This window comes from Syngnathus floridae, chromosome 13, assembly GCF_059516105.1.
Source record: "Syngnathus floridae isolate MCC-2025c chromosome 13, RoL_Sflo_1.0, whole genome shotgun sequence".
NCBI classification, from domain to species: Eukaryota; Metazoa; Chordata; class Actinopteri; order Syngnathiformes; family Syngnathidae; genus Syngnathus; species Syngnathus floridae.
In genome coordinates, this window is record NC_142425.1 from 3,214,963 (window position 1) to 3,241,236 (window position 26,274).

Here is a 26,274-nt window from a genome sequence, read left to right on the forward strand (position 1 = left end):
AAATAAAAATGAAAGGGCAAAGTTCATTGCTCTGTCGAACGCAAATAGTGACGATGACATCGAGGGCGTTCGTCAAGGCGCCAAGTGCCAAACATCATCAACATTTTTTTTATAGGAACATTCAGGTGACATTTGACCTTAGCCAAGAATTGCCACACCTCCCCACCGAAATAAAAGCTGTTCAACTTTTCTCTTGAATATACACTGATCTTGACAGAATTGTATGCGAGAACAGTTAACTAATTGTACTAAGTTCATCTTGTTTTTCCTTGTTTTAATCACTTCACTGGTTTCTTTTATATCAAACAAATTGTTTTAGGTTCTTCCGCCTTCAAGGCGCCTTGAAGGCGGAAGAAACCGCAGAAACATGTCAGGTAAAGAACCTAAAACAATTTGTTTGATATAAAAGAAACCAGTGAAGTGAGAACAGTTAACTTTCTGTGTTTTCTGTAAATTTAGGAAAATGTTTTGAAACTGCTGGTTTTTACCTAAAAATTTGTTTCCAGAAAATGCTATCCATCAAAAATCTAAAAGCAAAAAGTCCAATATTAAGAAAGCAAGTTTTTTTTTTGTGTTCTTTATCAGATTTTATATTTTTTGCCTTGTTACGTTACTTTGTATACTAGAAACCAGTGTCTTGTAAAGGTCCCTTCAATTTTGCTGTTCCTGCAGTTTGTCTGTTGTTGAGGCAAAAGTGGGAGAAAATGGGGACAGACAGCAGCAGGAAAGCACGAGAACATGGAGCCTTTTAATGGTCTGCGGGACAACAAGATGAGCGACGACGCCAGAGTGCCACCTAGCTGAGGACTTTGTGGTAGGGGTAAAGGGGGAGGGCGGAGGCGAAGGCTCGGATGTCGCAGATGGGCGTGGCGGAGTCCCTCAGGGCCGGCGAGAAGAGTGGCAGGAAGTTCAGCGAGCTGACCTCACCGTAGGACGAGGTGGCAGCGGCTGCAGGGGCCTCCAGGTTGCAGGCCAAGTCAGGTTCGGGTTGCGGGGGGTTGCCCTCCTCTGTGCCGAAGCCCACCACCTGACCCACAACATGCTCATGTCAGACACACTGAAAGAAAGTACCTCAAGACAATTTGTTTTGACTTGGTTTTCTTACGTGCACGCTCAACTTCCTGGCGCTGTCGCGATGCTTGGCGAACCAGGAGAGCAGATCCTCGCGCGTCAGATCTTTCAGTGCCGAGATCTGCCGAGAGGAACGCACAGCGCCGGATGGGCCTTTTGGCCTTCCGGGCCCGCGGCGGCGAGCCTGCTCGACTCTGTGTGAATGCGGCGGCCGCTCACCTCCATGTTGAGCCTCTGGAAAAGGAACTGCCTGGTGAGCACCTCAAACCAGTTGCGGTCCACTTCCTCACCCAGGTGCGCGTCCTCGCACTCCTTCAGCTTGATGAGCGCCGTCACCTGCGTGGAAAAGGCCTCTTCGGTCAGCGCCCACAGACGCTCGCCAAACGAGTGCAGGAACTCCTCCACCTTGGCCTCCACAAACTCAGTGCTGAAAAATTTGAGCAAGTCACAGTTTAGGGGTTGGGCCTTAGCCTTTTAACAACCAGATGAATATTGACCAAAAAAAAAAAAAAATCTTATTTGAGAGAGCTGCATCATTTTTGGGGGATCTAAAAGTCGTTCTTTGAAAGGGTTGGATTTTCCAGCCAAACTTCTCAAGTAATAAGAGATCCAAACAGTTTGAGCTTACTGGTCTCAGAACCAGGGGCCATGCGGCCGGGGATGGGCGCTCACCTGAACTTGGTGGCCTGCGTTTCCACGGTGACGGAAAAGCCCAGGACGCCCGAGGTGTTCCTGCAGGTGGCGTAGACGTGGTAGCTGAAAGACAAACACGCAATGTTGATACTGCGGCCAAGCAAGACGCAAGATGGGATGCCCACACTGCCCACTCACCCCAGCGTCTCTTTGGTCCGAAGGAAGTCGAAGCACGGCTCCTCCATGTGCATCTGAGACGGACGGACGGACACAGACACACACGCACACACAGATCTTGCCTCTCAAATCTTCTTTCTCCATTGAAATGAATTTCAATATTTGGAATGTGTGTTGATTGTAATTTTCCAAAGTAAAAGAAGCCGATGCTGACATATTTTTTGGAGGGTGTGAAAGGCATTTGCTAATTTTTCATGCGCTTTGCGGGAACGCAGTGGTGTCGGCAACATGGCGCTGAACTCACCACCAGCAGCTCCATCAGGGTGTGCTCACGCAGCTTCTTCAGGCCCGACTGACACACACAAAAACAAGCACACACACGAGCTCACTTGGAGGCGCAATCGGGAGGTTTGCTTCTCTTTGTTTTGCGGGGTGGACCTGGTAGTAGACGGTGACCTCCGAGTTGGCGTCGCCCTTGTTGAGGGACTTGACCTTGCACAGATGATGAGCGACTGGCAGCTCCGCCACCCGGAAGGACACAGGGACCTCAGCCGGCAGGGGCCGGAAATGCAACTGCCTGTGGGAGGGATGGCGTCAACGCAATTTCTCACACCGTGACTTGTTATATATTCTGATCACTTGAAGGCGTGCGGCTCCTTGAACGTTAGCGCTGGAACAACGCAATCAAAGCAGACGTTTAGAAAATGAGCAAGTGACACTTTATGCCTTTTGCACTTCTTGAGTTGCTGCGCGATAGTACAGAGACGGCGCAAGACAACATAATCACTGCCGGAGTGCGTTGACAGCACTTGGAAACGGGTCTTGAAACAAGTCGCAATTTGAACAGCCTTGATGTCGCCAGGCACTCAGATCGGAAAGTTGTCCTGCCTGGAGATGGAGTGCATGCCCCCGCATGAAAGGAAGACCGGGACGAAGCGGCCACTCACTCAGTGAAGTAGTGCAGGAATTCCTTGGACTCCTGCAGCGGAGGAATACACGCTTAGACACAACCGGTGAGTGCCGGAGTGGACAACGTTTGACACCGAGAGCTGACCGTGCTGGTGAAGTTGCCCTGCACCAGGCCCTCCACGTAGAGCTCCGCCTTCAGCTGGCCCGCAAAATCCAGCAAGTCCTGCAGGCTCAAGCCGGCTACGGTGGCCCGGTACTTCTCGACCAGTGACCAGCGGGCCTGCTCCAGAATCAGCAGACGCACGTCCCTGTGCGCAAGCAAAGACCCAGGCTGCATCCGAATGCGACATGCTGCCACATGCGATTTGGCAAAGTGCTTGGCCAAGCTCGGCATTAGCGGCACGCGGACGTACGCACGCACTTGCCGAGCCGTTCTGGCTTGATGAGGATGTTGAAGTAAGTTTTCTTCAGCTGCTCCAAAAACATGGCAAAGACGCCCTCGTCTGAGGTGAACTCAGCCAGGTGCTCCACCAGCAGCTTCAGCAGCAGCTGCACGGACCCGGGGGAAGCCAAAAAGAAAAGAACAAGTGAACACATGAGCGGGCGACTCATGAACGCAAACGTGGCCGCGCTCACGGGAAGCTTGTGGTTGAAGCCTTTGAGGCGGACGACCAGGCCATGCTCGCCGGCCACCAGCTTGTACTCCAGCTGCGCCACGTCTGCCTCGTATGCCGGCTCAGCCAGGTTGTGCGCCAGGATGTTGACAAACAGGTCGAACAGCACCAGACTGGACGAGGACAGGCTGACGTTACGACTTTACGAGCCATCAAATCATCAGATCATAACATGAAGACAAACAGGCAAACAAATGGCCAGCGTGTGGAAGAAAGTGGAGAAAGGAGACCATCTCTCCATGCGTGTGTGCTCTTGCTTACTTCTCTGGACTCTTCTGAACCACAGGCGAGATCAAATGGAAGCGAATGTACGCTGAAAGCAAAACCAAAAAGAGACTCAATGGAGAATCGGTCCACGAGATGGTGCTGTCGCTTGTGCTAACCTTTGGGGATATTGAACTTGTTGTCCTTCTTGTACCACAAGCAACCCAGCTGGTTGTCCAAGATCTTGACGGGAAACTCCGAGTCTGGACAGTCAGACGGTCTAAGAGTGAAATCCGAAGCTGACGAAGGCAGAAAGGAAAAAAAAAATATTAATAGGGGCGTCACACAAATGCAAAGGTGTGTGGCTTTTTTGTTTTTAAATGACACACCGATGAACTTGTTTTCAGCGGGAAGGTGAAGTTCGGGGTTAAGTTCAAAGTCGGACGCCCAGCGTTGAGCCCACTCAGCTGGGATGTCTGGCGACAAAATGGGATGCTCAACTGGAGAAGAAAATCTGCAAGAGGATTCGCTCGCTTGTACCAGTGTGTCAGTGCGTGTGCGTGCAGCAACTCGCAAGTGTGTGCGTGTCCGTTTGACTTTGCGTGCGTGCATGCGTGTCCTACCCTCCACAGTGTAGGAGGTCCCAAACCATTTCTCCCTGAGCTGGCAGTAGCCTTCGTGTTCCGGAGACAGGAGTAGCAGGTTGGCTCGCTCGGGAGTCAGCGAGGACAGGGCAGCGCCGATCACCTGACGGACACGAAACGCATGACCCAGCCAGCCGTCTTAGGCTCCGCCCCCAAGCAAGAACCTTGGGAGGTGGCGGGACTGACCTCAGTGTCAAAGTGAAACATGAGCTGGTCTCCGGTCAGGAAGTCTTCTTTGGGAAAGAGCTGCATGTTCTCGCAAATGTTCTCCACAAATTCGATGGGATCAGTCTATGGAAAGAAAGAACGCGCGGTGGGTGCCGATACTTCCTCTCAGCCCTTGAGTCAACTCCACAGGACTCCTTTGCAAAATAGGTATTGAATCTCAAGGGAAATTACTGCTATGTGCGCCAAAATCGCTAAAATTAGCTAAAATAAGCTAAAATAACTAAAATTAGCCTTGGTTTGCTTGCTTGCCTGCTCCTGATAGAGGAACTCATTATCTTCAATCTTCTGAATTTCCTCGTAGATCCTGAAGAGCAAATGAGGCTGTTGTCACCGCTTGTGCGTGTGTCCATGCGTGCATGAGCTGAATCAGACCTCTGCTGAGGCCCGAGAGTCTGCAGCATCTTCAGGTACTGGAACACCAAGTGCACCACCTGCTCACAGACGCAACATGAAACGGACAGCAAGCACCAAGCGTCCAAATCAAATACTGACTGAAGGACAAACGAATGTGAACTTTTGGGTGGGACCAAGTTGACCTGCCAGAAGTAGCAAAAGCCCTGGTCGGTCAGCGTGATGGAGACGGAGAAGATGGAGTAAGTGGTGTTCTGGTCGAAGCCTGTCTCGCTGTTCCCCCCAAACAGAGCCAGCGCCCAGCACCTGAGCACGCGAGGCAGCACCCACGTCAGTCACACTTAGGCGGAACCACTGCAGGCAGGCGGACAGACAGATGTAGGGACGGACGGCCTCACTTCTTGCGCAGCATGGACAGGATGCTACCACTGCCCTCGTGTCCGATGAGCCAGGAGATGTAGTGGAGAGGCTTCACTCTGACGCCAGTGACGCAAGGCGTTAAGTGCTACCGCTGCACAAATCAGTATCTCTAACACTCAAAAGTCACCTGTAGTGTTGGCCCTGAGGCGGCAATGCCCAGCTGATGGTCAGAGCGTGCACCTTCCTCACAGGGACCACTGCAAGACACATATAGAAGACGTGCTCTTATGTGTTCCTGAAAAAGCAGTCCACTCTTTTGAGGAAAAGTGGCACGCTTCCAAAAACCTGAAACTTCCCATATGCCTTTTTGTTACCTCGGTAGAGTTTGTTGAAAGCCGGCGTGTCGAACGGCCTCGGCAGATGCGAAAAGTCAACCGCCGGTTCAGCGCTGAAACAACAAAGCTCAGAGGGTGCCATCTTGTCTCAGATAATGAGGAGGAGCTTACTTATTGGGGATGTGGATGAAGATTTCTCGGACCCACTGCTCCAGGGTGTCCAAAGTCTCTGACCAACAAGGAGGAGAAGAGCATGTGGGGAGGGAGGGAGGATGGATGGATGGAAGGATAGGGGGATGGAAGGAAGGAAGGAAATAAGGGAGGGAGGGAGGGAGGGAGGGAGGGAGGGAGGGAGGGAGGGAGGGGAGTCGTCAACTATATCCAAAGTGCCGTTTGTGTAGTGATTGCGCGCAGGGAGTGATGGAGGGGAGGAGTCAAGTGTATCCAAAGTGCCGTTTGTGTCATGTTTGCGCGCAACAACCTTTGGACTGGACGGCGAGCGTCATGTAGTGAGCCGAGTAGAAGCGCGCCCAGAATTGCTGCAGGCATTGGTAGGTGTTGACACCTCGCTCTTTGGGATCGTGCTTCAACGTTTGAGCGTTTCCTGCGGGGGCGCCAACAACCAAGGTCAAGAGCACGCTGGCACGGCAGCCACTCTTACTGAAGACGGCTCGGCCCCCACCCCAGCAGAACTTGCTCATGGGATGTCCTGGCACGGCCAGGCTGCCAAACAGCATCTCCTTGCGGTGGGAGTCCGAAGGCTTCGCCAGCTGGTACTCTGTCGCAGAACAAACGGAGACAAAGAATCGGGCCCGGGTCAGGAAGGCACCGGTGGTGGCGGCTCTTACCGCTGTCGACAGCCTCCACCTCTCGGTCCACCGCGTCCTCAATCATCAGCGGACAGATGAAGAACTGGGCCCACCTGAAAGTTGTGCTAAAATCAGTCCGGCCTACCAAACATCCGTTGGCGGACTAACTCGCTGTGTGAGCAAAGCAAGAAAGCAACCCTGAGCAAAGCGACAACGTAACCCAATTAGCAAACTCGCCTACAAATTCAAAATTGAAAACCAAACGGGCTCACTGGCAAGCTCACAACATCTCATGAAAGACTTTTTGGGAAGTGACAAACTTTTTCTTTGTACACTAACTCATTCGCAAAGTCCTCATGGAGCTAAGTGACTTGAAAGGAAGAAATACTTTTGGCAAACGGGCACACCTGTCGAGCGCCTCCCTGAAGTGTTTCTTCTGCACATCGAACTGGAAGACGGTCCTCTCACAGTCGGTGGAGGCGTTGTCGCTGCCGCCGTGCTTCTTGAGGAAGACATCGAAGCCGTTCTCGGCCGGGTACTTCCGGCTTCCCATGAACACCACTGTGTCGCGCCAAAGCGCCGTCGCCGTGACAACAAGACACGCTTGTCAGTCAGTCGTCCGGTCAGGACCTCGGGCCGTTGAAATGAGCGCAATGAAAACGTCGCACAACTCTTTGAAGAGCTCCGCGCGTTTGCCTTTGGTGGGAAATGGGGTTTATGCAAGCCCTGGCCCGGCGGACCGGACCCGTCATTTCCAATGAATTTGGTTTTCTTGGCGTCCGTGCGGTGGCAGACACGAGGCTGATGCTGCACTGAGTCTACTCTCAACTCGTGCGCATTTGCGGGAAATGATTGGTCCGCCAGCGCCAACGGAAAGATTGCAAACAGGTTTGGGTTGGCCTATTTTGCAGCAGCGGCTCCAGTTGGCCAGGACTTACTGTGCTCCAGGAAGTGGGCCAAGCCGGGAAGTTCATCAGGGTCGCTGAAGCTACCCACACTGATGCACAGGGCGGCTGCAGCCTGCACACGCACGCACGCACGCACGCACGCACGCTCGCACGCACGCACGCACGCACGCACGCACGCACGCACGCACGCACGCACACACGCACACACGCACGCACACACACACACACACACACACACACACACACGCAATTGAATAAATTGAAAAACCACATCAGATTGTGTGCTTGAAGGAGAAATGTATTCAAAGCAAGACAAGGTGGGCTTTTTTGCATTCATAAAACTTTTTTTCATTTATTACATTTTAAATAGAAAGTGTTGCTGTTGTTATTTTTTTTTAAATTGTGATATAAAGAGGCTTTCCCGTAATTGTAAATGTCAGGACCTGCTTTTCGCTGCTCTTCTTCTTCTTGGCTCCGTTGTCCTCATCCAGCTCTTCAAAGTCACTGTCCTTCTCTTCCTCTTCGTCGTCCTCGTCGTCTTCGTCTGAGCCCTCACCTGAATCTGCCGCGTCTTCGTCGTCTCTATCATCTTCATCTGGGCCAGCGTCTTCCATCTTGCCATCAGCGGCACTCAAGTCGGAGATGAGCAGCGCCCGGAGGCCGTTGGTCAGCCGCAGGTACCTGAAGCAAACAAGTTGACATGAGTCTTTCGCTATAAATATGTCACAGGAAAAGTGCACGTTTGTGCCAAAGGACAGGTGAGCCCACCTGTATTTTTTGGGGTCACTGGGCGACTTGATGATCTCGGGGTCTTCCAGGTCCTCGGCAGAGTCCTGCGAGGTGGCGAGGTCTCGTGTGGGCGGCGGCTCACCCTCATCCAGGGCGCACACCTGACCCGAAGCGTTGCCTGTGCTGACTGACTTGCTGGTCTGAGGCATGACGACGATGCTGGCGGGACAACAAGTAGCGTCATTTTTTCTTTACTCTTGGTCCCAACATGGTCCCGGAAAACACAGAGCGACACACTACCAGTTTCACTTGGCTGCACTGCTCTCAACTTGTGGACGTTCCATTTTTGGATCCATTCGCACTAAAGACCAGTAGAGTTTGGGTCACCAATCTAATCTGCCTTTGCAATCGGTCTAGCTGCTCCTCATCATACCCAGACAAAGCATCAAAACAATGCAAAATCGCAGCACATCATCTATGGCAATTTAAAACTATTTAGATGATAGAACCTTGAACAAATGAATAACAAATAATGGCCACTGCAGATTAAATATTGATGGACGCAGCATTGGTCGGTAATGGGCCCTGAGCAGATTCGGTCTTCATAGCGATAAAAAGAGGTTGAAATCTTACTGGACCAAAACTCCACATTCACGTTCTGCGAGCAGAGTAACAAAGAGAAACAAATACAATTTGTCGGCATAGGTATTGAAATGTGGCTGGTAAATGTAGGTGCGCGTTCGTGATAGTGTTTGAGGAGGCCTGAGCGACAACCGCCGAATCGGGTCTTGTTCGCCTGCTGAAGGCAACTCAAGTTTTGCACACCGCATCGATGGCGACATAAACAAAAAGATGTCAAAATAGTCAGACCGGCCAGCAGACTCTTCGACAAGCGTAGTCTTGCAATGTAACGACCGGCCGGAAAGGGTTAGCATGCAGCCACTAATCCGGTTCGTTGAGCTCGTCTGCTGGTTCGGCGGTTCGCCAGCCGGGCAACCCGGCCGGTAGGCCAAGGACACACTCCGGAAGACCATACGCTGAAATGTTAATGGGACAGACGCAAAAGTTTAACGGCCACTTACTGGCGATAGTTTCGGCTTTAGCCCAGTTAACACAAGTGGCGACTCTGAGAGGGTTGCAGGTCGCAGACGAAGTAACGCCACACTACGTAAAAACGCACCCCGGTTACACTCCGCAGACAGTTACGTTCTAACTATGGACGCGAGATGCACACGACAATACGACCCTGTACGTAATACGCACGGGGGTTTTTTTTTGTGTGTGTTTTTTTTTAATGGCGAGCTTGCAGTGGCTCCCAAAACAGGTCCGTGTAGGAACATCAAACACGCGTGACATTGTTCCGCTTCTCTTCTTTGGTAAGTAATGGCAGTTTTCACGGAGCATTACCGCTACCATCTTAAATACATAAAGTCCAAGCCATAGCTCTGTATTCTGTGTAGTAGACCCGTAGTTCTCAGATACCTAGGTAGGTGTAATAAATGCCTCTAGTCCCAAACGAAAGTGTGGTCTGTCGGGAAATGACCACCTGTCTTTCTCGCAGCAGAGCGAAAAGTAGTTGTCTGGCATGATGATAAGTTGGACAATTCATCATAACGTGGTCTACGGTCGCTTGAGCGCCACCACATAGACAGGAACCATTGGCATGTTTTTTTTTTTTTTTAACTTCTATACAGTGAGCGATTCAGCGCTGTGTGGCCAAATCTCGAGAGGACATTTTCAATTGCAGTATTTCTAGTGGTGAACCTTCCCCTACCAACTGTACCCTGGATGTTATGGAGATGACCTGTATTTCCACTATTCCACAAGCATTGCCACTTTCACCTGGCTCCAGCCTTGACCGTACTTCTTATTTCCGCCTTACTGTGTCCAATCTCAATATCCACAGAAGACCTATTTGCAGCCTGCTTGGCAAGCTTATCAGCCAGCTCATTGCCTCTAACTCCCACATTGTTGTAGCTTTATGCTCTGATGAACTATTGTAGTGTTGTCACTTATAGTGGGTTGCTTATTGATTGCTCAAACAATAACACACGGAGGCAAGGATGCAGTGCGAGCCGATCTTTACTGGGTGCTCTGTCACGACTACACACAGACCTGACCACCCGATCCCTGAACCTGCCAGTATTGACAGACAAACACAGTCAAGCGCTCGAACCAATCTACCACACACATGGGCTGGTACCCATACATAAGACAAGCACCAAAGTTAGTGAGGGTATTAGTAAGCTGCAATATCTTGTAAACTAGATTTTGTCAAGTTTCTGAATGCATGGATTTTAGGCTGGTTAAGGCTGTACTGGAGTCTAACACAATCACCATTTTCGCCGTTTTACTGTCACTCACCCAGCGTACTGCCTGCCAAATAGCCAGCAACTGTGCTGTATAAATTGCCAGACCATCACTAAGATGTTTAGCCCCCGCAATCCTTAGGCTAGGAATAGCATAGGCTATTCCCACCCTAAGGCCTAAGTTTTTCGACGCGTCCGTCCGTACAGACAACAGTTGTGTCTGCGTATTCTCACATACAAAACCCAAAGCCCTGCCGGGATCAACAGCACAGACCGGCTTCTCTTCCAATAGCTCCAGATCAACATTTAGGCATGAAAACATCCATGGGGCTATTGTTGGAAAGACTACAGCAGGTGAGATCTTAGGGTGTATTCAGACCTGACTGTTTGGTCCACTTTAAAAGGACCAGGGTTCGATTGTAACGCTCGTCCGGAACTTTTATGCAGGTGTGAATACACGCAAACAAATCCAGGTCCAGATTAAAAAAACGGACCGAGACCCACCGACTTTTTAAAGTGGGGTCGGTTCGCTTCCAGACGACCTCTAGTGTAGTTCGCTTCAGGCGTGAATACAAACAGCGTAGATCCGAACCAACAGCACAAATATGCAGATCAGGAATGCAGCGCGTAGGACTCGGATGTTTGCCTCCATTTCTGGGTCTGTGCTCTGTGTGCCGCTCTGGTCATAGCTGTCCAATGGGAGCACAGATTGTCACAAGCGTGGATGTGTATGATGTGTATGTGTATACTTGAGGTACTTCACTTGCAAAATGCACAGTCTGAATAGTACGGAAGAGGATTAGGGCCAGTGAAGAGAAAGAAACTGGAGTGACAGGATTCTGCCTTTTTTTCTCAAAATTTTGACTTTAAAATTCTGACTTTAAAGTCATAATTCTGAATTCCCACATTAAAGTCAGGATTCTGACTTTAATCTCAGAATTCTGATTTAAAAGTCAGAAAGTGGTAATCCTCACTTTAAAGTCAGAATGAGATAAAGTTCTATCAAACCATAGCCCCAGATACTTAAGTCTCAATCATCTCCAACTCTTTACCATCTAGTCTTAATTTTAGGTCCACCCTCATTTTTTTTATTAAACAGTCCAGACTTAGTCTTATCCTCTGATATTCTGAAGCCCCACCTAAGGCCCTACTCTTGTATTGTAGCTAGGGCTTCCTGCATCTTAGTCATAATGTAATCTATATTTATACCCCTTTTCCAAATTGCCCCGTCATCTGCAAACAACGCCAGTATAGCTTTGAATGTCCTTGACCATCCCGTTAACCATGATGGAAAAACAATACTAACAATACTCCCTTGCGGGGTACCATTATCCACTCGATAGCAATCATTCAAGGTCCCATCCACTTTCACCGTGATCAATCTATCAGACAGAAATGCCTTTACCCACTGTAGCAGTCACCCCTTAATGCCCAACTGGTGTAATTTAATTAGAAGCCCATCCGTCCACAGCATGTCAAACGCCTTTACAATGTCTAAGAACACTGCTAACATCCATCCGTCCATTTTCTATACTCTGTTAACCTGCGCCTTCCGAATGTCATCCTCCCGACAAACATTGGGGTCCATGCAAGGGCGTAGGTTTGGTCTAAGCCATAACTTGATCATATATTCATGTACACAACCAGATACACTCATACGCAGCATATTCGCATTTGTTTCTTTGCAGAGGAAGGACGTCAGTTTGTGGCGCTGCTTTGATAAACACCACCGATGAGACGGTACATGAGGCATTGTCATGTTTTTTCTCGTTGGCAGGTCATGTGGAGAGCAAATGTCATGGTGATTTTCGACAGTGAAGTGCAGTTTATATAAGGAATCGTGCTAAATATATACTTTGGGTGCACAGGATGGAAAAGAAAAATTGCATTCAAATGCATTTCGATGAGGAAAGATGATTAGAGGGACAGGCATGGGCACTTTTAACTTCAACACCATCAATTTTTTTTTAAACTCTTTTGACTTTTTCATGCATAAAATAAGGAGGAAAGACATGTGCAATGACATGTATTACAACAAGATGGTTTTAATCCACAAGTTCAGTCTTATTAAAACAAGTCTATATTACATGGATGACGTAGCAGCTAAGGAAAAACAAAACAAAAGAACAAACAATGACTGGCTGGGAATGGAGCATAACACTATGGAACATGGCGATCCAGTCCGGGTCATATGGATGACACATCATATGACGAGAGAACACAAATTCAAACCCACACCTGGCTGACAAAAAAGGTCAGTTTACATTGGATTGGCCCTAAACCTCAAGGACACATCACACTTCACAAGTCTCCTCAAATATTTTGTTTTGTTCATCATATATCAGGTGTGGGCAAATTTTAGGGCTCTAGAAAGACACATGGGTCTCATCAAAAGATCTCCTAATGTTCCTAATAAATAAACATGAACAAATACAGTATTGGGTGGATAATAATTTGATGCCAGGTGTTTTCCATTTATAACTGGAAATAATGTGCCCATTCTCACCCCCCCAAAAAAAACAGTAAATAGCCAAATTTGCAAGCAAAATGGTCACCTCTACTGCAAATAAGCAGGTGGTTTAAGGGGTCCTTACGTTTCTTCATATCTTATTGCTTACAATTGGAAAAAAAATGAATTTAAAAAAAATGAATATATACACTTCTACTCATTTTTGGACAAAGAGTACATGGGATGATTGAATATTATCAGTCAGCCAGTTGTGCTTTTCAAAATTAAACGTTCAATTAAACAAACACAAACAAGCATTTTCATTTACTAATCGGAGGAGCGGGGGAGCGGGTGATGGAACTCTGGCAAACTACACGCGGGCTGTGCATTCTACGACCCCGCGCCTGATGTTTGCATGGTGTCTTGTCTTTTCCAGAAGGAAACAAATCACAGAGCCGCCCCAGCAGGTGCGCTGATCTACAAGATGCGGGACGAGCTCCGAGAGGGTTTGTGAAAGCATTTTGGTTCCTGAGTGAATGCGAGCAAACACAGAAAGCTTCGTTTGTTGGTTCAACGCACAAGAGGAGCGAGCTGCTGGCTGACTTGGGATCAGTGCTCGTGTAGTTGCGGTCACAAACAGACGCTGCTTGCGCTCCCCCGGTGCCGGTCGGGTCGGCGTCGCAGAGCGTGTGGCCTTCTTTCTTGGCGGCGGGGCGGGACAAGATGATGATGGCGGGACTGCGGAGGACGTCAGACGTAGAAGAGGCGTACCCGCGACGTGCTCACGTGTAGGTCGTTGTCGAAGAACTTGGTCTCGATGATCACGTTGCCGCTGGAGGGGAGGGGTGAAAGTCACCTAAGGGCTTGCCGCAGTACATTTCAAACAGTTTCTGTGGCATCAAATACTTTCTCAAGCAGTAGTCATCCGACCAACAGGAGGAAAGGTAAGCAGTTTTGTTTGATGCCGTTTGGATGAAGGAACGGGAAGTGCTCGTGTGACGACATCACAGACTCACGTTAAGGCGTTGGCAGGCATCATCTGTGACTCGGGCGCTGCTTCTATCAGAGACTGCCACGTGTTGGTCGAGTTGGGGATGACGAAGCCAAACTCAAAGAACCACTCTGGACACAAAAACACGTTTGAGTCTTTGTATCTAAATGAAAAATGTCAATTTGTCATTTTAAATCTGTTAAAAACGTGTAACAGATAAGCGCAATCAATGCCATGGCAACATTTTGGGGGATTGGCTTCATTTCAATATGAACACAATTAAAATGTTTGATTATTTGGGGGGAAAGTAGGAAAATGACACATCAAGCACATTTCTTGTCCTGGACTGAGGACAACGAGGTAGCTCAGGCTGAAGCGCACCTTCTAGACACTGCCCCTTGAAGAAAACCTTCTGCTCCAGACGGAACTTCTCCAGCTTCTCCGAGGAAGAAAAGTTGAGCTCTCGGGAAACCGCTTTGCACTTGAGGATCTTTTTGGGGACGCGAGCTGGAGGAGCAGCAAGACCAGGACACAGATGAGCATATGAAATGAGACATGCGCTTTCAGGTGCAGACCGAAAGCGCACCTTCGTGTTCCACGCCGGGAATGGACAGGTCTTCGGTTCCCTGCCACAGAACCTTACCCGTCTCGGCATCCCGGAGGTTCATCCAGTTTCTGACAGCAGAAAGTTAAGCGCTGTGCACGCAAAAATATAGGGGAAAGAGTCATGTGGAGACAACATAGAGTTTGGCCAAAAGTATTAGAACACCTCAAGCTGGCCACCATTTCTGATGTGCCAGACCCTCCTCAGCCACTTGGGCGTCCTGTCACCTTCAGACGGCACTTGGTGTCAGGCGCAGCAGACCTGCACCGCAGCTGCTGGGCCCTTCGCGGACCCATACCACCAACAAGCAAGCGGTTCCACACCGGCTGGCTTTGACACACACACAAAACCATCTGCTCAGCTGCCGCGTGGGCTGAATACGGGTTAATAGATTCAATCAATTAAGTCCATTTGGCTAATTCTTTCAAAATGAGTCTTAAGAAAATAAGAATAAATAAATGTTTTCAGTAAGTGGAAATTTCATTGTTATTTGACTTCTTTGCTTTTGGTAAAAGCAAACAGTGAAACACTTGAAATCACCAGGTTGTCGTAATCCTCTCAAGTGGGGTTCAAGCCACTATCCGGTGGCCGCAAAGGTCAAAACGTCTCGTTTGATTGACGGGCGCCCAACTCCCAGACGTGATTTCTGCGATTAAGACGGCGATGGGGTCTTTAGAACGTTGAACGATGGCGGCTCGTTGGGGACTCATTAACACTGTGGCAGCGCGCGCATCCACTCTGGGGAGGTGACCGTGTCGGGGTGCAAACACGAGGGACGAGCTCGCGGGACAAAATAAGAACACCTTTCTTGTTCTCCAGGAAAGAAGAAGAAAGCAAATCGCTTGTCAAAGTTACACCAAGACGCTCACCTCAATTGTGTTCAATTTCATAGCGCTACGTTCGTTAAACTGGGAAAGGATGTGAAAAATACTCAAGCGTGGCAAGAAGCACCCGGCTAACTTGATTGTCAAATCAAAGATTTCTGACACCTCGTTTAACTTGAAACTGTCCAAATGGTCAATTTCAGGACAAAGTATTCTCTCATTTCTGTCATTCTCCACAAAGGTAGATGCTTGTCAACAGCAAATTTTGCATCTCTTCATGCATTTTTTTATGCTTATTACTAAAATGCCTTTACTTTTTTCCCACGCCTATCAGGTTTTTGAGATGTTCTTGCAGGCGCTAAATAAATCCTGTTCCGCTGGATTTAAGTATTACCTCGCTGCCCGCATCCTCAGCTTGACCTCGCTAACACACACCCACGCACACATTTGCACTGATCCAGGTTCAATTGCTGCGCTTCAGGCACCCGAAAGCAGGAAATGAACGGAACTTTCTCAAGTGAGAGTTCGCGCCAGAAATGTTTCATGACAGCGGCGCAAGGCGGCATCAGGTAGAGACATTTGGGCGTGCAAGTTCATTTAAAGATGAGGGGGGGTGTAAAATAGGCCCTGTAAAAAGAACTTTGTTCTTCTCATTTTAATATTTTAATGATGAACTAATGAAACAATTCTCTAGTGAAATAGGTAGACCACCTATACTCATTTTTTGTCATGACTATTCTACAGGGAAGCCCATATTATCGGTTAACATCCATAATATTACAACACACATGGATATGCAAATTATAATTGACGTACTGTGCTTATTATGCCAGCGAGTCTCAAATGCAATTTATCAGAAACGCAACAACACCCGAAGTCCAAAAAGTACAATTAATAGTCACCTAAATTCATGCTGACCTCAAGCTCTTAAAATATTACAATAGCTGGCCCAATATTTCAAACTTAAGCAAGTGCAAGTGATAAGGCCACAGATTGGCTAGCATTTTCGTTGGAATCCCATTTATCCTTTACTGACTTCTGTTTACACCACTTGAATATTTTTTATTCTTAGTTTTTGTAGTGAGCGCTTAATAGACTGCAAAAAGTGTTACTAAGGCAATAACTCTAAAGTAGATCAACGTCATTTGTATTCATGGTTCATCTGCCTTCATTTTGGCGTAAGACAAACCTGTAAGACGAAAAAATATGTACAGTAAATCTGATGCGTCTAGAACTAAAGTTTAAGGTTTTCTCGCGTCTTTATAAAAAAACACAAGGGAAGAAGGAAACAAAGTAATCGCATATTAAATTACTTTGATAATATGCAGGAAGTTGGGGATGGAGGGGGGGTCGCAATCAGACTAGTCTTTCAAATCGTTTAGCCTTCCGTAAAAGTGGCGCTACAGCAGCACTTGTCACGTCATCGCTCGCGGAGAGGACAACAGGACCGGATTCGGAGGCCCCAAAACGAAGCGGACACAGTCACCAATCTCAACCATCAGCCCGACTGACCACCATTGCAGTCTTCGTTCTCACTTATCCACTTTAGCATCATGGCTAAGTGGCTAGTTAGCTTGCGGCTAATCCAATTCAAACGTGAGCCCTTCCCGCGCGATGGCATTTAACTTGACGTCGGTCTATCTGCTCTAGAAGGAAAAGGATACAGTTTGAAACCCTTCAGAATCTCCTTTGCCCTGCCTTCGTCTGAAGACATGGCTCCTCTGTGGCCTCTCTCCCACTCGTTCGCTGTCTCACTCTCTGGCGAATCGTCCCGCGAAGGTTTGAGAAAAGCTTGGAGGACAGAGGTGCTGTCTGTGTTAGCTACCCGTGACGTTAGCTAGCCAGTAGCCAGGCGGCCGCTCGCCTGCTCGCTGATGTCCAAATGCGGCTGAAAACGAGGTTGCACTGGAAATGCGCTTCTGTACACTTTGGCGTGCGTCGCGGCGCTTGGCTCACTGTACTAGCAGGCTCAAGCCTGAGCTGATAATGCAATCAGCTAAATATAGCCCATCCACTTGAACGACGGCCATTCTGGCCAATTGTAGGCGGAGCTAAACTCTATCCGGCCAATTGGGGCCCGAGTGGCAACACAGTGGAGGGGCGGGTGCGAGCGAGCTCGAGACGCGTCACCAGGGGCAACCGCACACGCACGCGCTTATGCGCGCATTTCAGGCAGTGCACTATAAAGGGAAATGTACCAGGCACGTGCACTCATAGGAGGCAGGTGAGGCAGTGCCTCACCTTGCCACCAGGGGCGGTAAAGGGCTCAACATGGTTTCCTCAGCTGTCACCATAAGTTGTTAAAAAATGAATAATATAATAAAACATAATATAATATCTGTCCTGTGGTCTATGGTTTTAATGCAATTTTGGTGTGCTTCCTATACATTTGGATCATTTTCATAGTCAAAATAGCTGTATTTCTTGTTCAAATAACAACGGGAGACGTATTGGACCGATTAATTGGCATTTATAGGTGTACTAACAATGTGAATGGTTGTTCGTCTCTGTGTGCCCTGCGATTGGCTGGCAACGTTCTGAGTGTCCCCCGCTTACTGCCCGATGACCGGTGGGAGAGGCTCCAGCACGCCCGCGACCCCCGTGGGGACAAGCAGTATAGAAAATGGATGGATGGATTAATCGGATAAAAATCACTCAATTTTCACACCTTTACTGAAAAATAACAATATTTCACATTAAGTGCACAGAGAATGCACAAATATAAATTGACTATGATTTAGTTAATAGTTTGGTCAGAAATCAATTTTAAGTTCAGCAACAATTAATCCCTTGTCAAAGTTGTGGTCTATTAATGTAATAATGATTAGTTGTTGGCCCACTGGTCTGTCCTTTCCAGTCGCGCTCCCTAGTGGTGCCGCACTTCCGTTCTGTGGCGTCAACTTGAAGCAAATGTCTTTCTTGCCATGCAACTGCTTAGGGCTTGGACATGTTTTTGTGATTTGCAACCTTTTTCTTTTGCATCTTTTTTGTGGTTCGTAAGTTTGCTTCCACTTCCTGTTTGTCATTGTAGCCTTTCTTTCTTGCAGCATGGCTATTGTTTGCATTTCTATCTGAAAATGTTTAATTAGTGTGAAGGCGAAGAATAGTGTTATTCTACACATTCACTTTATTATTAGTGTGAAGACGAAGGCCTTCACACATGTTATTCTATACCATTCACTTTATTCTTCTGCTTCATCTATTTTATCCTTCCACATAATTCATGATTCATTTCATTCCACTTTTGACAAATTCCAACTATTCACACGAGTGCTTGCATTATATCATTCAAAAATGTTCAGTTTTGGCAAAATTCGCAAATTTTCAAATATTCATCTGCTTCTTCTCTTATATTCTCCTCACTTTTTTGGCCTGCTACTACTTCCACATAATATATCCGATTCACTTCATTCCACTTTTGACATATTCCAAATATTCACGTGTGGAGTGCTTACATTTTTCTCATTCCCAAATTTTCCGTTTTCGCAAAATTTACATTGAATTTTCCCCATTCATTCTTTATGGCACATTCAACATTTCACATTTAAATCATTCCCGTTTGAAATTCACATCATTTAGCACATTCCAATCACATTGGGGAGGATTCTGAACATTTCTAAAACTGCCACCTCTAAAAAATTTCACAATTTCACCTTAAAATTTCTCGTATTATTTTACTGAATTTAATTTTTCTCTTCTAATTTCGAATTTGAACCGATTTAACCTGTTCCAACTTTAAATTGTTTATCTTGTGCCTACCTGTCAGGGTTTTCCAGGTTATCTTTATCGTATGATTATGTTGGAATGCAACCTGTAATAAATAACCCAGCTAGATTAGTTTTATGCTTATGTTGGAATGCAACCTGTGATAAATAACCTAGCTTGTCCCATCCTACACAAAGTCGTAAAACACCCCTTGCTATGTTTTGACTAGAGGTCAAGGGCTTTCTCTATCCAGTCCACTCTTACCCCCACCCTGTTTCTCTTAATAAAAATGCTCTTGCAGGAGCCGAGAGTCACACCTCCATTCGATCATCGCTGTACGCACAGCGACGAATGGACATTCAACCTGCAGGTGTCAAAAAGGACTTACTTGTCTCCCGTGTGGTTCTTGCAAAATAAGTTGGAATGAGCGAAACTCTAACACTACCTATTTGAAAACTTACCACGATTAAAAATTTTCATTTTCACTTTTAAAATTCACGCAAAATTCCACAAATTTAATTTCTCCCTTCTAATTTCTACATGTTTCAACAAATTCAACCCGTTCAAACTTTAAACTGTTCATCTTGACTAACTATTCCAAAACTTCCCACTTACCAAAAATTCCAAATTTTCAACTTTGAAATTCACACCAAATTCTACAAAATTTTGTTTTTCCCTTGTAACTGCTACATTATTTGACCAATTCAACCCATTCCAACTTTATACATCATTCTGTATCATTCCCCAAGTATTTATTCACCTTTTTCACCTTCACACACAATTTCTCCACAAATTGCAATTGTTTTTGTCATTCCTGTGTTGCCAGCGCGTGTCTGTAAATACTGTGAATAACCCCCTGGAAAATTTGTCTCCATTCTGAATGTGCACTATTTGTAATTAATCTGAAATTTCTTGTATAAAAGTGCAAGATTTTAAGGAAATTTGTTTAAATTTGACAGTGGCAACCTTGTAATAGAATGAGATTAGCATTTTGTCTTCATCATAAATTTTATATTGCATTTTTTACTCAAGCATACATTGACAATAATATAAAATTAAAATAATTATAATCATCGATCAAAGTGTTTGTCCGCAGCAAGCAACATGGCAGCCACGGCTGGCCAGGCTGGCTGGCAGCAGACCAGTGACATCCCCTCCTGTGCTCATCCCAGCTTGTCGTCGGTCCGTCGGTGGCGGGCGCTTCGGCCGTGGCACTGTCCGCCGAACCGAACCGAGTGGACGTGACATGCACTTGGCGCTCAAGACTGAGGAAAGACCACCGGGTAGATCTGACTGTAGTGGTCCACAAAGTGAACCTCCAGGCCATCCGAGATGTAGTCCGGGAGGTCCGAGAAATCCTTCCTGTTCTCCACCGGCAAGATGATGCAGGTCACGCCGGCGCGTCGGGCCTGTCAGCAAACAAAGTCAATGTGTCCATGCAGCTACACGACGCGGCAGGGAAGCCGGCAGGACTTGCTGACCAAAGGCAAACGTCATGCGAGCGTTTGAGCGCGGCACTCACGGCAATGGTCTTCTCTTTGATGCCTCCCACAGGAAGGATCTTCCCTGTCAGGGACACCTCGCCGGTCATGGCCACGTTTGGACGCACGGGCCGAGCGGTCGCCAGGGACAACAGGGCCGTGACGATGGTGCAGCCGGCGCTCGGGCCATCCTTGGGCGTGGCACCCTGACGCAAGGAAATCAAAGATGAACGCAATCCGGCGGCGAGCTCTGAAACCTTCTTGCTTTGGTAGCCACCTCTGGAACATGAAGGTGCAGGTGAGAGTCGAGCAGGAAGTGGTTTTCGGGTTCCCGCTGCATCAGGAAGGCTCTGGCGAAGGTCGAGGCGATTTTAGCGCTTTCCTTCATGACGTCACCCAGCTGACCTAAGGGAGGAAAATATGAACAGCCGGTTATGCTTCTCTTGGTGTCGAATCTTGAGACCTTCAGCCCACTGCGTCAAAGGATACAAAGGTGCATTTAACCACCAAAGAACAAAAGTGAAAAACTGAGTGGAGAAAGCCATCGAAAATCACCAAATGAGAACAAGTCGGTAGCGAATCAAGAAACGTGTCAACAAGCAATTAGGAAGAAGAACCATGTCAGGAACCACATCAGGAGCAACCAAAGGATTGTCAAGAAGCAATTAGGAATGAGTTGAGCGCACATCAAGAGCCAAGTCGAGAACCAAAGGGCAAAAAAGTCCCGAACCATGTCAAAAGAAAAAAGCCAAACATGTTGAAAACCCACAAAATGCCCATGGAGTGAAGAACGCAGAGAAGAAGCTGTCCCAGCTGCCAAGCAGCGATTGTGCTGTTTGCTGACCTGTTAGCTCCAGAGAACCTTCTCCTTTACCATCTTTAGCCAAAGGACGACTCAAGGATGTCTCGATGAACAGAGTCGAGCCTCCTGCACACGCGACAACGTCGTCAGTGTGTACGTGTATTTGTTTTTGTGTGTGTCTGTGTGTGTGTGTGTGTGAGACTTACCCATGGCGGTCCACGCCAGCCCCATGACAACTCCCGGTGGCGTGACGTCATACATCCTGTCCACAGTGAAAAGTGGTTTCCCAACGTAGTCTTGAAGGTTTTGTGCTGAGACGCTGACCACCTGCTGCTGCCTGCTGACGATGGCGAAGGCCACCTTACGGAAAACCTGGCCGACAGACATTCCGGGAACCACAAAAATGCTCCTCTTAAAACCTTCACGGAGGACAAGAACGGTATTGACGTCACGATAAATAAAACAATTATTTGTTGATTTAAAGACCTTGCATTTTTTCAAAGTCAACGCGCGTCAATGACCTCTTGCCCTTTGAAAATGTTGGGCTACAATAAAGGGGCCACTGACCTTTTCCACTTGCTTCTGTAGGTTCCTGACGCCGGACTCTCTGCAGTATTGTCGGATTAGTAGACTGAGCGCTTCGGACGAGATGGATGCCTTCTCTTCGCTCAGGCCGCACAGCGAGCGCAGCTGGGGGACAAGGTAGCGCTGGAACACGCCGGGAAGTTATCATAATCATTATCATCATCAGGGGGTTTTCCAGGCTCAAACTGAGGCCAAGAGGATCGTCCACATCGCTGACATTACCTCGGCGATGGCCAGTTTTTCCTGAGCCACGTAACCCGAAACGTTAATCATCTCCATGCGGTCTCGGAGTGGTTCCGGGATGGTGTCGGTCACGTTGGCTGTGCAGATGAACAGAACCTTCAACGTACAAACACAGTCTGAGTCAAAGGACCAGCGGACACTAGAGATGTGAGGCGACACTTTCCCACCTTGGAAAGATCCACGGGAACATCCAGGTAGTGGTCCAGGAAGTTGGCGTTCTGCTCGGGGTCCAGAAGCTCCAGTAACGCCGAGGACGGGTCGCCCTGATAACCGCGGCCCATCTTGTCCACCTAGTAATGACATGGTATGAAAATGCCATTCTGTCTCCACAGCAACTACAGCATGTTGACGCTTTGGGCCGAGACCACCTCAAAGTGGTTTTGGTCCGCTCACAAGCGAACTGTACCCCTCAGCAAAGAGCTCCCGGGGGCTTTAGAGGAAGCCCTGCCTGAAACTTATCAAAGTCGACAGAAGACCCAGCGAGTGGAGGAAGAGGCCCAGGAACCTCTGATTCCTTTTCAATCCAAGAAGTACCAATAACTAAAACGCCGTGAAACTTTAGATGAAAAGAAATCTTCAGTCACTTCAGTACTGACCTCATCTATGAGAACCAGTGGGTTTTCCGTTTTGGTTTTCTTGAGGCACTGGATGATCTTCCCTGGCATGGCACCCACGTACGTCCTCCTGAGCACGCACAGGAGCACGCATGTTTGAGAAAAGAATCCAGCTCCCGTTGTGGCTGGGACACCAAAGGCGGCTTCCACCTGTGTCCTTTGATTTCGGCGACGTCCGTCATGCCGCCCACGCTAAACCTGAAGTACTCGCGGTTAAGGGCACGGGCAATGGAGCGGGCGATGGATGTCTTGCCCACGCCCGGAGGGCCGTAGAAGCACAGGATCTTGCCCTGCGTGGAGCCTCGCAGCTGGCTGACCGCAATGAACTCCTGCACAAGGCCATCGAGGCCCGCGCGCGCAAAAAAGGTCAGGAACCGTGTCAACGTGCATGCTCACGTGCATGCGCACTGACCAATATACGCTTTTTCACATCATCCATCCCATAATGATCTTCCTCCAGAACCTCCTTGGCTCTGTCCAATGCCAGGTTTTCCTCACTGTTGATGCCCCAGGGCATGCTGGTGAGCCAGTCCAGGTAGTTGCGGGTCACACTGAAGATAAGAAACACACAGGTGCGCGTGCGCGCACACACACACGAGGATGTTGGCTGTGTTCCGTGCGGTCCAGACGAGAACGTTCAAATTCACCCACTTGAACTCTGATGAGTGGTTGTCGAGCAAGGCCATCTTGGTGAGTTCTTCGTTGATGACGTCCATGATGTGCTGGGGGATAGTCCTGTCCTTCAGACGCTCGCGGAACTTCTCCTCGATGGCTTCCTTGTCCTCCTTTTCCAGGCCCAACTCCTGCATGTGCGTCGGTGCAAACGCATTCAAGCCGCGGACCGTGTCGTACGTCTGAACGTCGGCCAGTTGTTTTAATGTGCAATGTGAAAAGGGAGCGTGTCACCTTCTTGATAATCTTGAGTTGCTCCTGCAACAGGTACTTGCGGTGCGTCTGCTTGATCTTCTCTTCCACCTGCGACGCGCAACAGACATGGCAACGTTTCGCATTAGAGGCGAGCGGGCAAAAACGCCTTTTCCCCTTCGAGCGCTCACCTCTCGGCCCAGACGCTGCTGCAACTTGCTGAGCTCAAACTCCTTTTTGAGCAGCGACAGAGCTTTGTACAGACGCTTTGGGATCTGCGCCCACACACAAACAAAAGTACATGAACACGCATGCAAGTACATGAAGACACGCTGGAGAAATTCGGATATGATGCGGCGATGTGGAGATTGGCGGCAGCGCGCACGTTGGTTTCCTCAAGGACGTCCTGCAGCTCATGTGACTCCGCCCCCGTCAGCGCGGCGCCCATGTCACTCAGGTAGATGGGGTTGTCGACCACGCGTTGGCCCGCCTGCATCATCTGCAGAACAGACTCCCTAATGTGGAGGCAAGCAGGCACGGGCATGCAGATTAGGTGGGAGGCAAAGACAAACACGCTAAATATGGTACTACACAACCAGAGAAGGACAAGAACACCCAGACACACACACACACACACACACACACACAAAAATGTCAAGCATGCACATGCACACAAAGTGACCTGTAGAGGGGGTTGAGCGCAATGATGTCACGGATGGTCTTGACAATTTCGGCCGTCAGCGCCTGCACACAAACGTTTTTGACAATAAGAAAACACTTGAACTTTCCAGAAAAAACATCAACCCAAATGAGGGAGTGTGTGTGTGTTTGGATGAGCGTAAAACTGAGTTAGATCTACTGTGGTGACTCCTAAGGCGAGCTGCCCAAAGAAGAAGATTCAGAGGTTTTGCTTTGCATTGCATGTGGTTGTGCGCGTGCATCGACCTTGACTTCCTCTGTGACGGTAAACTGCTCATGGAGGACGTTGTCCACCTCCACCATGAGGATGCCGGACGAGGGCTGCAGTTCTGGCATCAGGTCAGCTTGGGTGATCTGGTGGTCCCCAAAAAAAGCACAGAAAGGCGACATGAGCCCGGACAGCGGCGCAGAGCGAACAAGCTCAAGCGGAGAGACCTTGTCCTCTATCCGCTCCTCCCGCCGATCGCGCTTGGCTCGGCGTCCTGACGTGGCCTTGCCTTGCGACTCAGGCGACTCCGCCACCGCTTCCGCCTCCTCGGGCTCTACCTCCAGATGCCGGGTGATGCGGATCCTGCGAAACGGCTCGTCAGGCAAGCTTGCACGGCTGTTCCCCACTACTTTTATGTTTGCGCTCCAGTAATGTGTGTTGCGTAGTGTTGCGTTTGTGCCGGCTGTGCCCCACTTGCGCAAGCTCGCCTCTTTCTCCTGACCTGCGATGACCCATGACGATCATCCTTAGCTTGTCCCCGAGGTCCTGCATCTCGTGGATCTGCACAAAGGTTCCCGTGGCGTAGACGGCATCCAGGGACTCCACTACGTCTGACTCGTCGCTGCAACACACACATGCACACACATTAGTCAGCACCGGCGCTGAGGATGCGATGGGGCGGACGGGGGTAGCGTCACGACACGGGCAGGACGTACTTGTCGTCTTTCTTGAGGAATACTCCGGCGTAGGGCTGCGCCAATCGAACCTTCCTCCTGAGGAGCTCCATCAGGCTTTTGTTTTTCACCTGCCGGAAGGGAAGCACAACGTCATGGGTCGAAAAAAAAACAGAGATAAATTTGTGAGTAGCAAATAGACCAAGCCATATTGCAAATTGTTATATCAAGTCATCAAATGAGGGATGCCACCCAAACATTGCACGGCGGTCCTTCAAAGTTGAAACATTACATCCTTCTCCTCACTTCAATGATCTTGATGAATCGAGGGAACACAGGGTTCCTGCTCACGGCAATCAGTGGCACACTGGGGAAAACCTCCGGGACCATCATCGGGGTCAGAGCTGTTATCTGAGCTCCAGCGTACGCCGCTCCTCCGTCCTCGCCGCCACCGGACTCCTCTCCTCCCGAGTCACCGCCGCCGCTCTCCGCGCCATCCTCCCCGTGGAAGCCGGCACCGCTCGCCCGGTTTCCGAAGGCTCTGGGGCGGCAGGGCGATGACTCGGGGAGGCCGAAACGGACGCCGGTCACCCGCATCCAGCGACGAGGTCCAGCTGTCATATTAGAGGCGTGAACCGAGCCGCAACTGTTGTACAGGCGAACTAAGGGGCACCCGCCCAGTGTGTCGCCCCGCTGTATGACGAATCTGAAGCACCCGGGCGAGGTGGTTTTGACCATGTGAGCTGCTGTTCTTTGGAGAAATCCCGCTGCTCTTATCATTTTCACGCACGTCGCCATGTTTGTCTGGAGCTTTCCACGGCGCGTGTCCCTGCAACTTCCGGCCAAGCTTGATGACGCCACGATTGTCATTTGGCACATACAACAGTCAAAAGCTGAAGCGGCTTTTGTTCGTTCGTGGAAAAGATGGATAGAGGAAGGCGAGCAGAATTCCGCGTATTTTTTTTTAAATTAGAGAAACACAGATCTAAATGTAATACCATTCATAACTGAATATAAATAGTACCGTTATTAATGATTCCAAAATTATCTCACTTTTGTTGCAACTTCTACTCCAAACTATATTAATCAACTATAATTAAAAAGTCTCAAACCGATTTATCAATCTTGTAGACGATGTAAAAATGATAAAACAATCAGACAAACTTTAATGTGAGCGCTCACTCACTGAA

At 48.6% G+C, this 26,274-nt stretch overlaps 3 protein-coding genes across 6 annotated transcripts; all 3 read right to left on the reverse strand.

The window, feature by feature from the left end:
- Positions 1-729: 729 nt before the first annotated feature.
- Positions 730-9,373, reverse strand: LOC148388091 (nardilysin-like). 3 transcript variants are annotated; one of them, XM_088394859.1, is made up of 33 exons: positions 9,115-9,373; positions 8,333-8,393; positions 8,072-8,251; positions 7,747-7,984; positions 7,334-7,415; positions 6,803-6,956; positions 6,435-6,508; positions 6,269-6,364; positions 6,068-6,190; positions 5,758-5,815; positions 5,626-5,699; positions 5,439-5,508; positions 5,290-5,367; positions 5,077-5,197; positions 4,913-4,971; positions 4,790-4,844; positions 4,499-4,603; positions 4,292-4,415; positions 4,058-4,144; positions 3,848-3,967; positions 3,726-3,777; positions 3,427-3,577; positions 3,212-3,339; positions 2,936-3,098; positions 2,829-2,860; positions 2,320-2,458; positions 2,186-2,233; positions 1,903-1,955; positions 1,744-1,827; positions 1,477-1,498; positions 1,291-1,407; positions 1,106-1,192; positions 730-1,027 (listed from the first exon to the last, which is right to left on the reverse strand). In XM_088394859.1, exons 3-33 carry the CDS (start codon positions 8,239-8,241, stop codon positions 797-799), a joined length of 3,195 nt encoding a protein of 1,064 aa, XP_088250985.1. In that variant the 5' UTR covers positions 8,242-8,251; positions 8,333-8,393; positions 9,115-9,373; the 3' UTR covers positions 730-796. The 3 variants fall into 3 exon arrangements, with proteins under 3 accessions (XP_088250985.1, XP_088250983.1, XP_088250984.1); XM_088394857.1 differs by having other exon boundaries at positions 1,291-1,498; XM_088394858.1 differs by lacking the exon at positions 8,333-8,393 and having other exon boundaries at positions 1,291-1,498.
- A 2,993-nt stretch (positions 9,374-12,366) lies between these two features.
- On the reverse strand, positions 12,367-17,239 carry pde6d (phosphodiesterase 6D, cGMP-specific, rod, delta). Its single transcript, XM_088394890.1, has 5 exons — positions 16,874-17,239; positions 14,368-14,456; positions 14,163-14,288; positions 13,807-13,912; positions 12,367-13,622 (listed from the first exon to the last, which is right to left on the reverse strand). The coding sequence occupies exons 1-5, from the start codon at positions 16,921-16,923 to the stop codon at positions 13,541-13,543; spliced, it is 453 nt and encodes a 150-aa protein (XP_088251016.1). The 5' UTR covers positions 16,924-17,239; the 3' UTR covers positions 12,367-13,540.
- A 2,405-nt stretch (positions 17,240-19,644) lies between these two features.
- On the reverse strand, positions 19,645-25,948 carry lonp1 (lon peptidase 1, mitochondrial). 2 transcript variants are annotated; one of them, XM_088394861.1, is made up of 21 exons: positions 25,391-25,947; positions 25,127-25,215; positions 24,913-25,032; positions 24,638-24,773; positions 24,449-24,556; positions 24,186-24,247; positions 23,889-24,018; positions 23,695-23,778; positions 23,546-23,614; positions 23,291-23,442; positions 23,052-23,190; positions 22,790-22,968; positions 22,622-22,709; positions 22,193-22,315; positions 22,005-22,121; positions 21,765-21,905; positions 21,404-21,569; positions 21,240-21,323; positions 20,673-20,800; positions 20,437-20,601; positions 19,645-20,323 (listed from the first exon to the last, which is right to left on the reverse strand). In XM_088394861.1, exons 1-21 carry the CDS (start codon positions 25,880-25,882, stop codon positions 20,174-20,176), a joined length of 2,922 nt encoding a protein of 973 aa, XP_088250987.1. In that variant the 5' UTR covers positions 25,883-25,947; the 3' UTR covers positions 19,645-20,173. The 2 variants fall into 2 exon arrangements, with proteins under 2 accessions (XP_088250987.1, XP_088250986.1); XM_088394860.1 differs by having other exon boundaries at positions 24,449-24,773; positions 25,391-25,948.
- Positions 25,949-26,274: the final 326 nt, after the last annotated feature.

Excerpts from the sequence above, each read along its gene's own strand:
- LOC148388091 (XM_088394858.1), bottom strand. The coding sequence starts at position 8,241 with ATGCCTCAGACCAGCAAGTCAGTCAGCACAGGCAACGCTTCGGGTCAG. Across the intron at positions 5,198-5,289 it reads CTGTCCATGCTGCGCAAGAA|GTGCTGGGCGCTGGCTCTGT; the intron begins GTGAGGCCGTCC and ends TCGCGTGCTCAG. Across the intron at positions 1,828-1,902 it reads CGGACCAAAGAGACGCTGGG|CTACCACGTCTACGCCACCT; the intron begins GTGAGTGGGCAG and ends TTTGTCTTTCAG.
- pde6d (XM_088394890.1), bottom strand. The coding sequence starts at position 16,923 with ATGTCTTCAGACGAAGGCAGGGCAAAGGAGATTCTGAAGGGTTTCAAA. Across the intron at positions 14,457-16,873 it reads ATTCTGAAGGGTTTCAAACT|AAACTGGATGAACCTCCGGG; the intron begins GTATCCTTTTCC and ends TTCTGCTGTCAG. Across the intron at positions 13,913-14,162 it reads CAAGGGGCAGTGTCTAGAAG|AGTGGTTCTTTGAGTTTGGC; the intron begins GTGCGCTTCAGC and ends TTTTGTGTCCAG.
- lonp1 (XM_088394860.1), bottom strand. The coding sequence starts at position 25,882 with ATGGCGACGTGCGTGAAAATGATAAGAGCAGCGGGATTTCTCCAAAGA. Across the intron at positions 24,248-24,448 it reads CCGTCACAGAGGAAGTCAAG|GCGCTGACGGCCGAAATTGT; the intron begins GTCGATGCACGC and ends GTTTGTGTGCAG. Across the intron at positions 23,615-23,694 it reads AGCAGCGTCTGGGCCGAGAG|GTGGAAGAGAAGATCAAGCA; the intron begins GTGAGCGCTCGA and ends TGCGCGTCGCAG.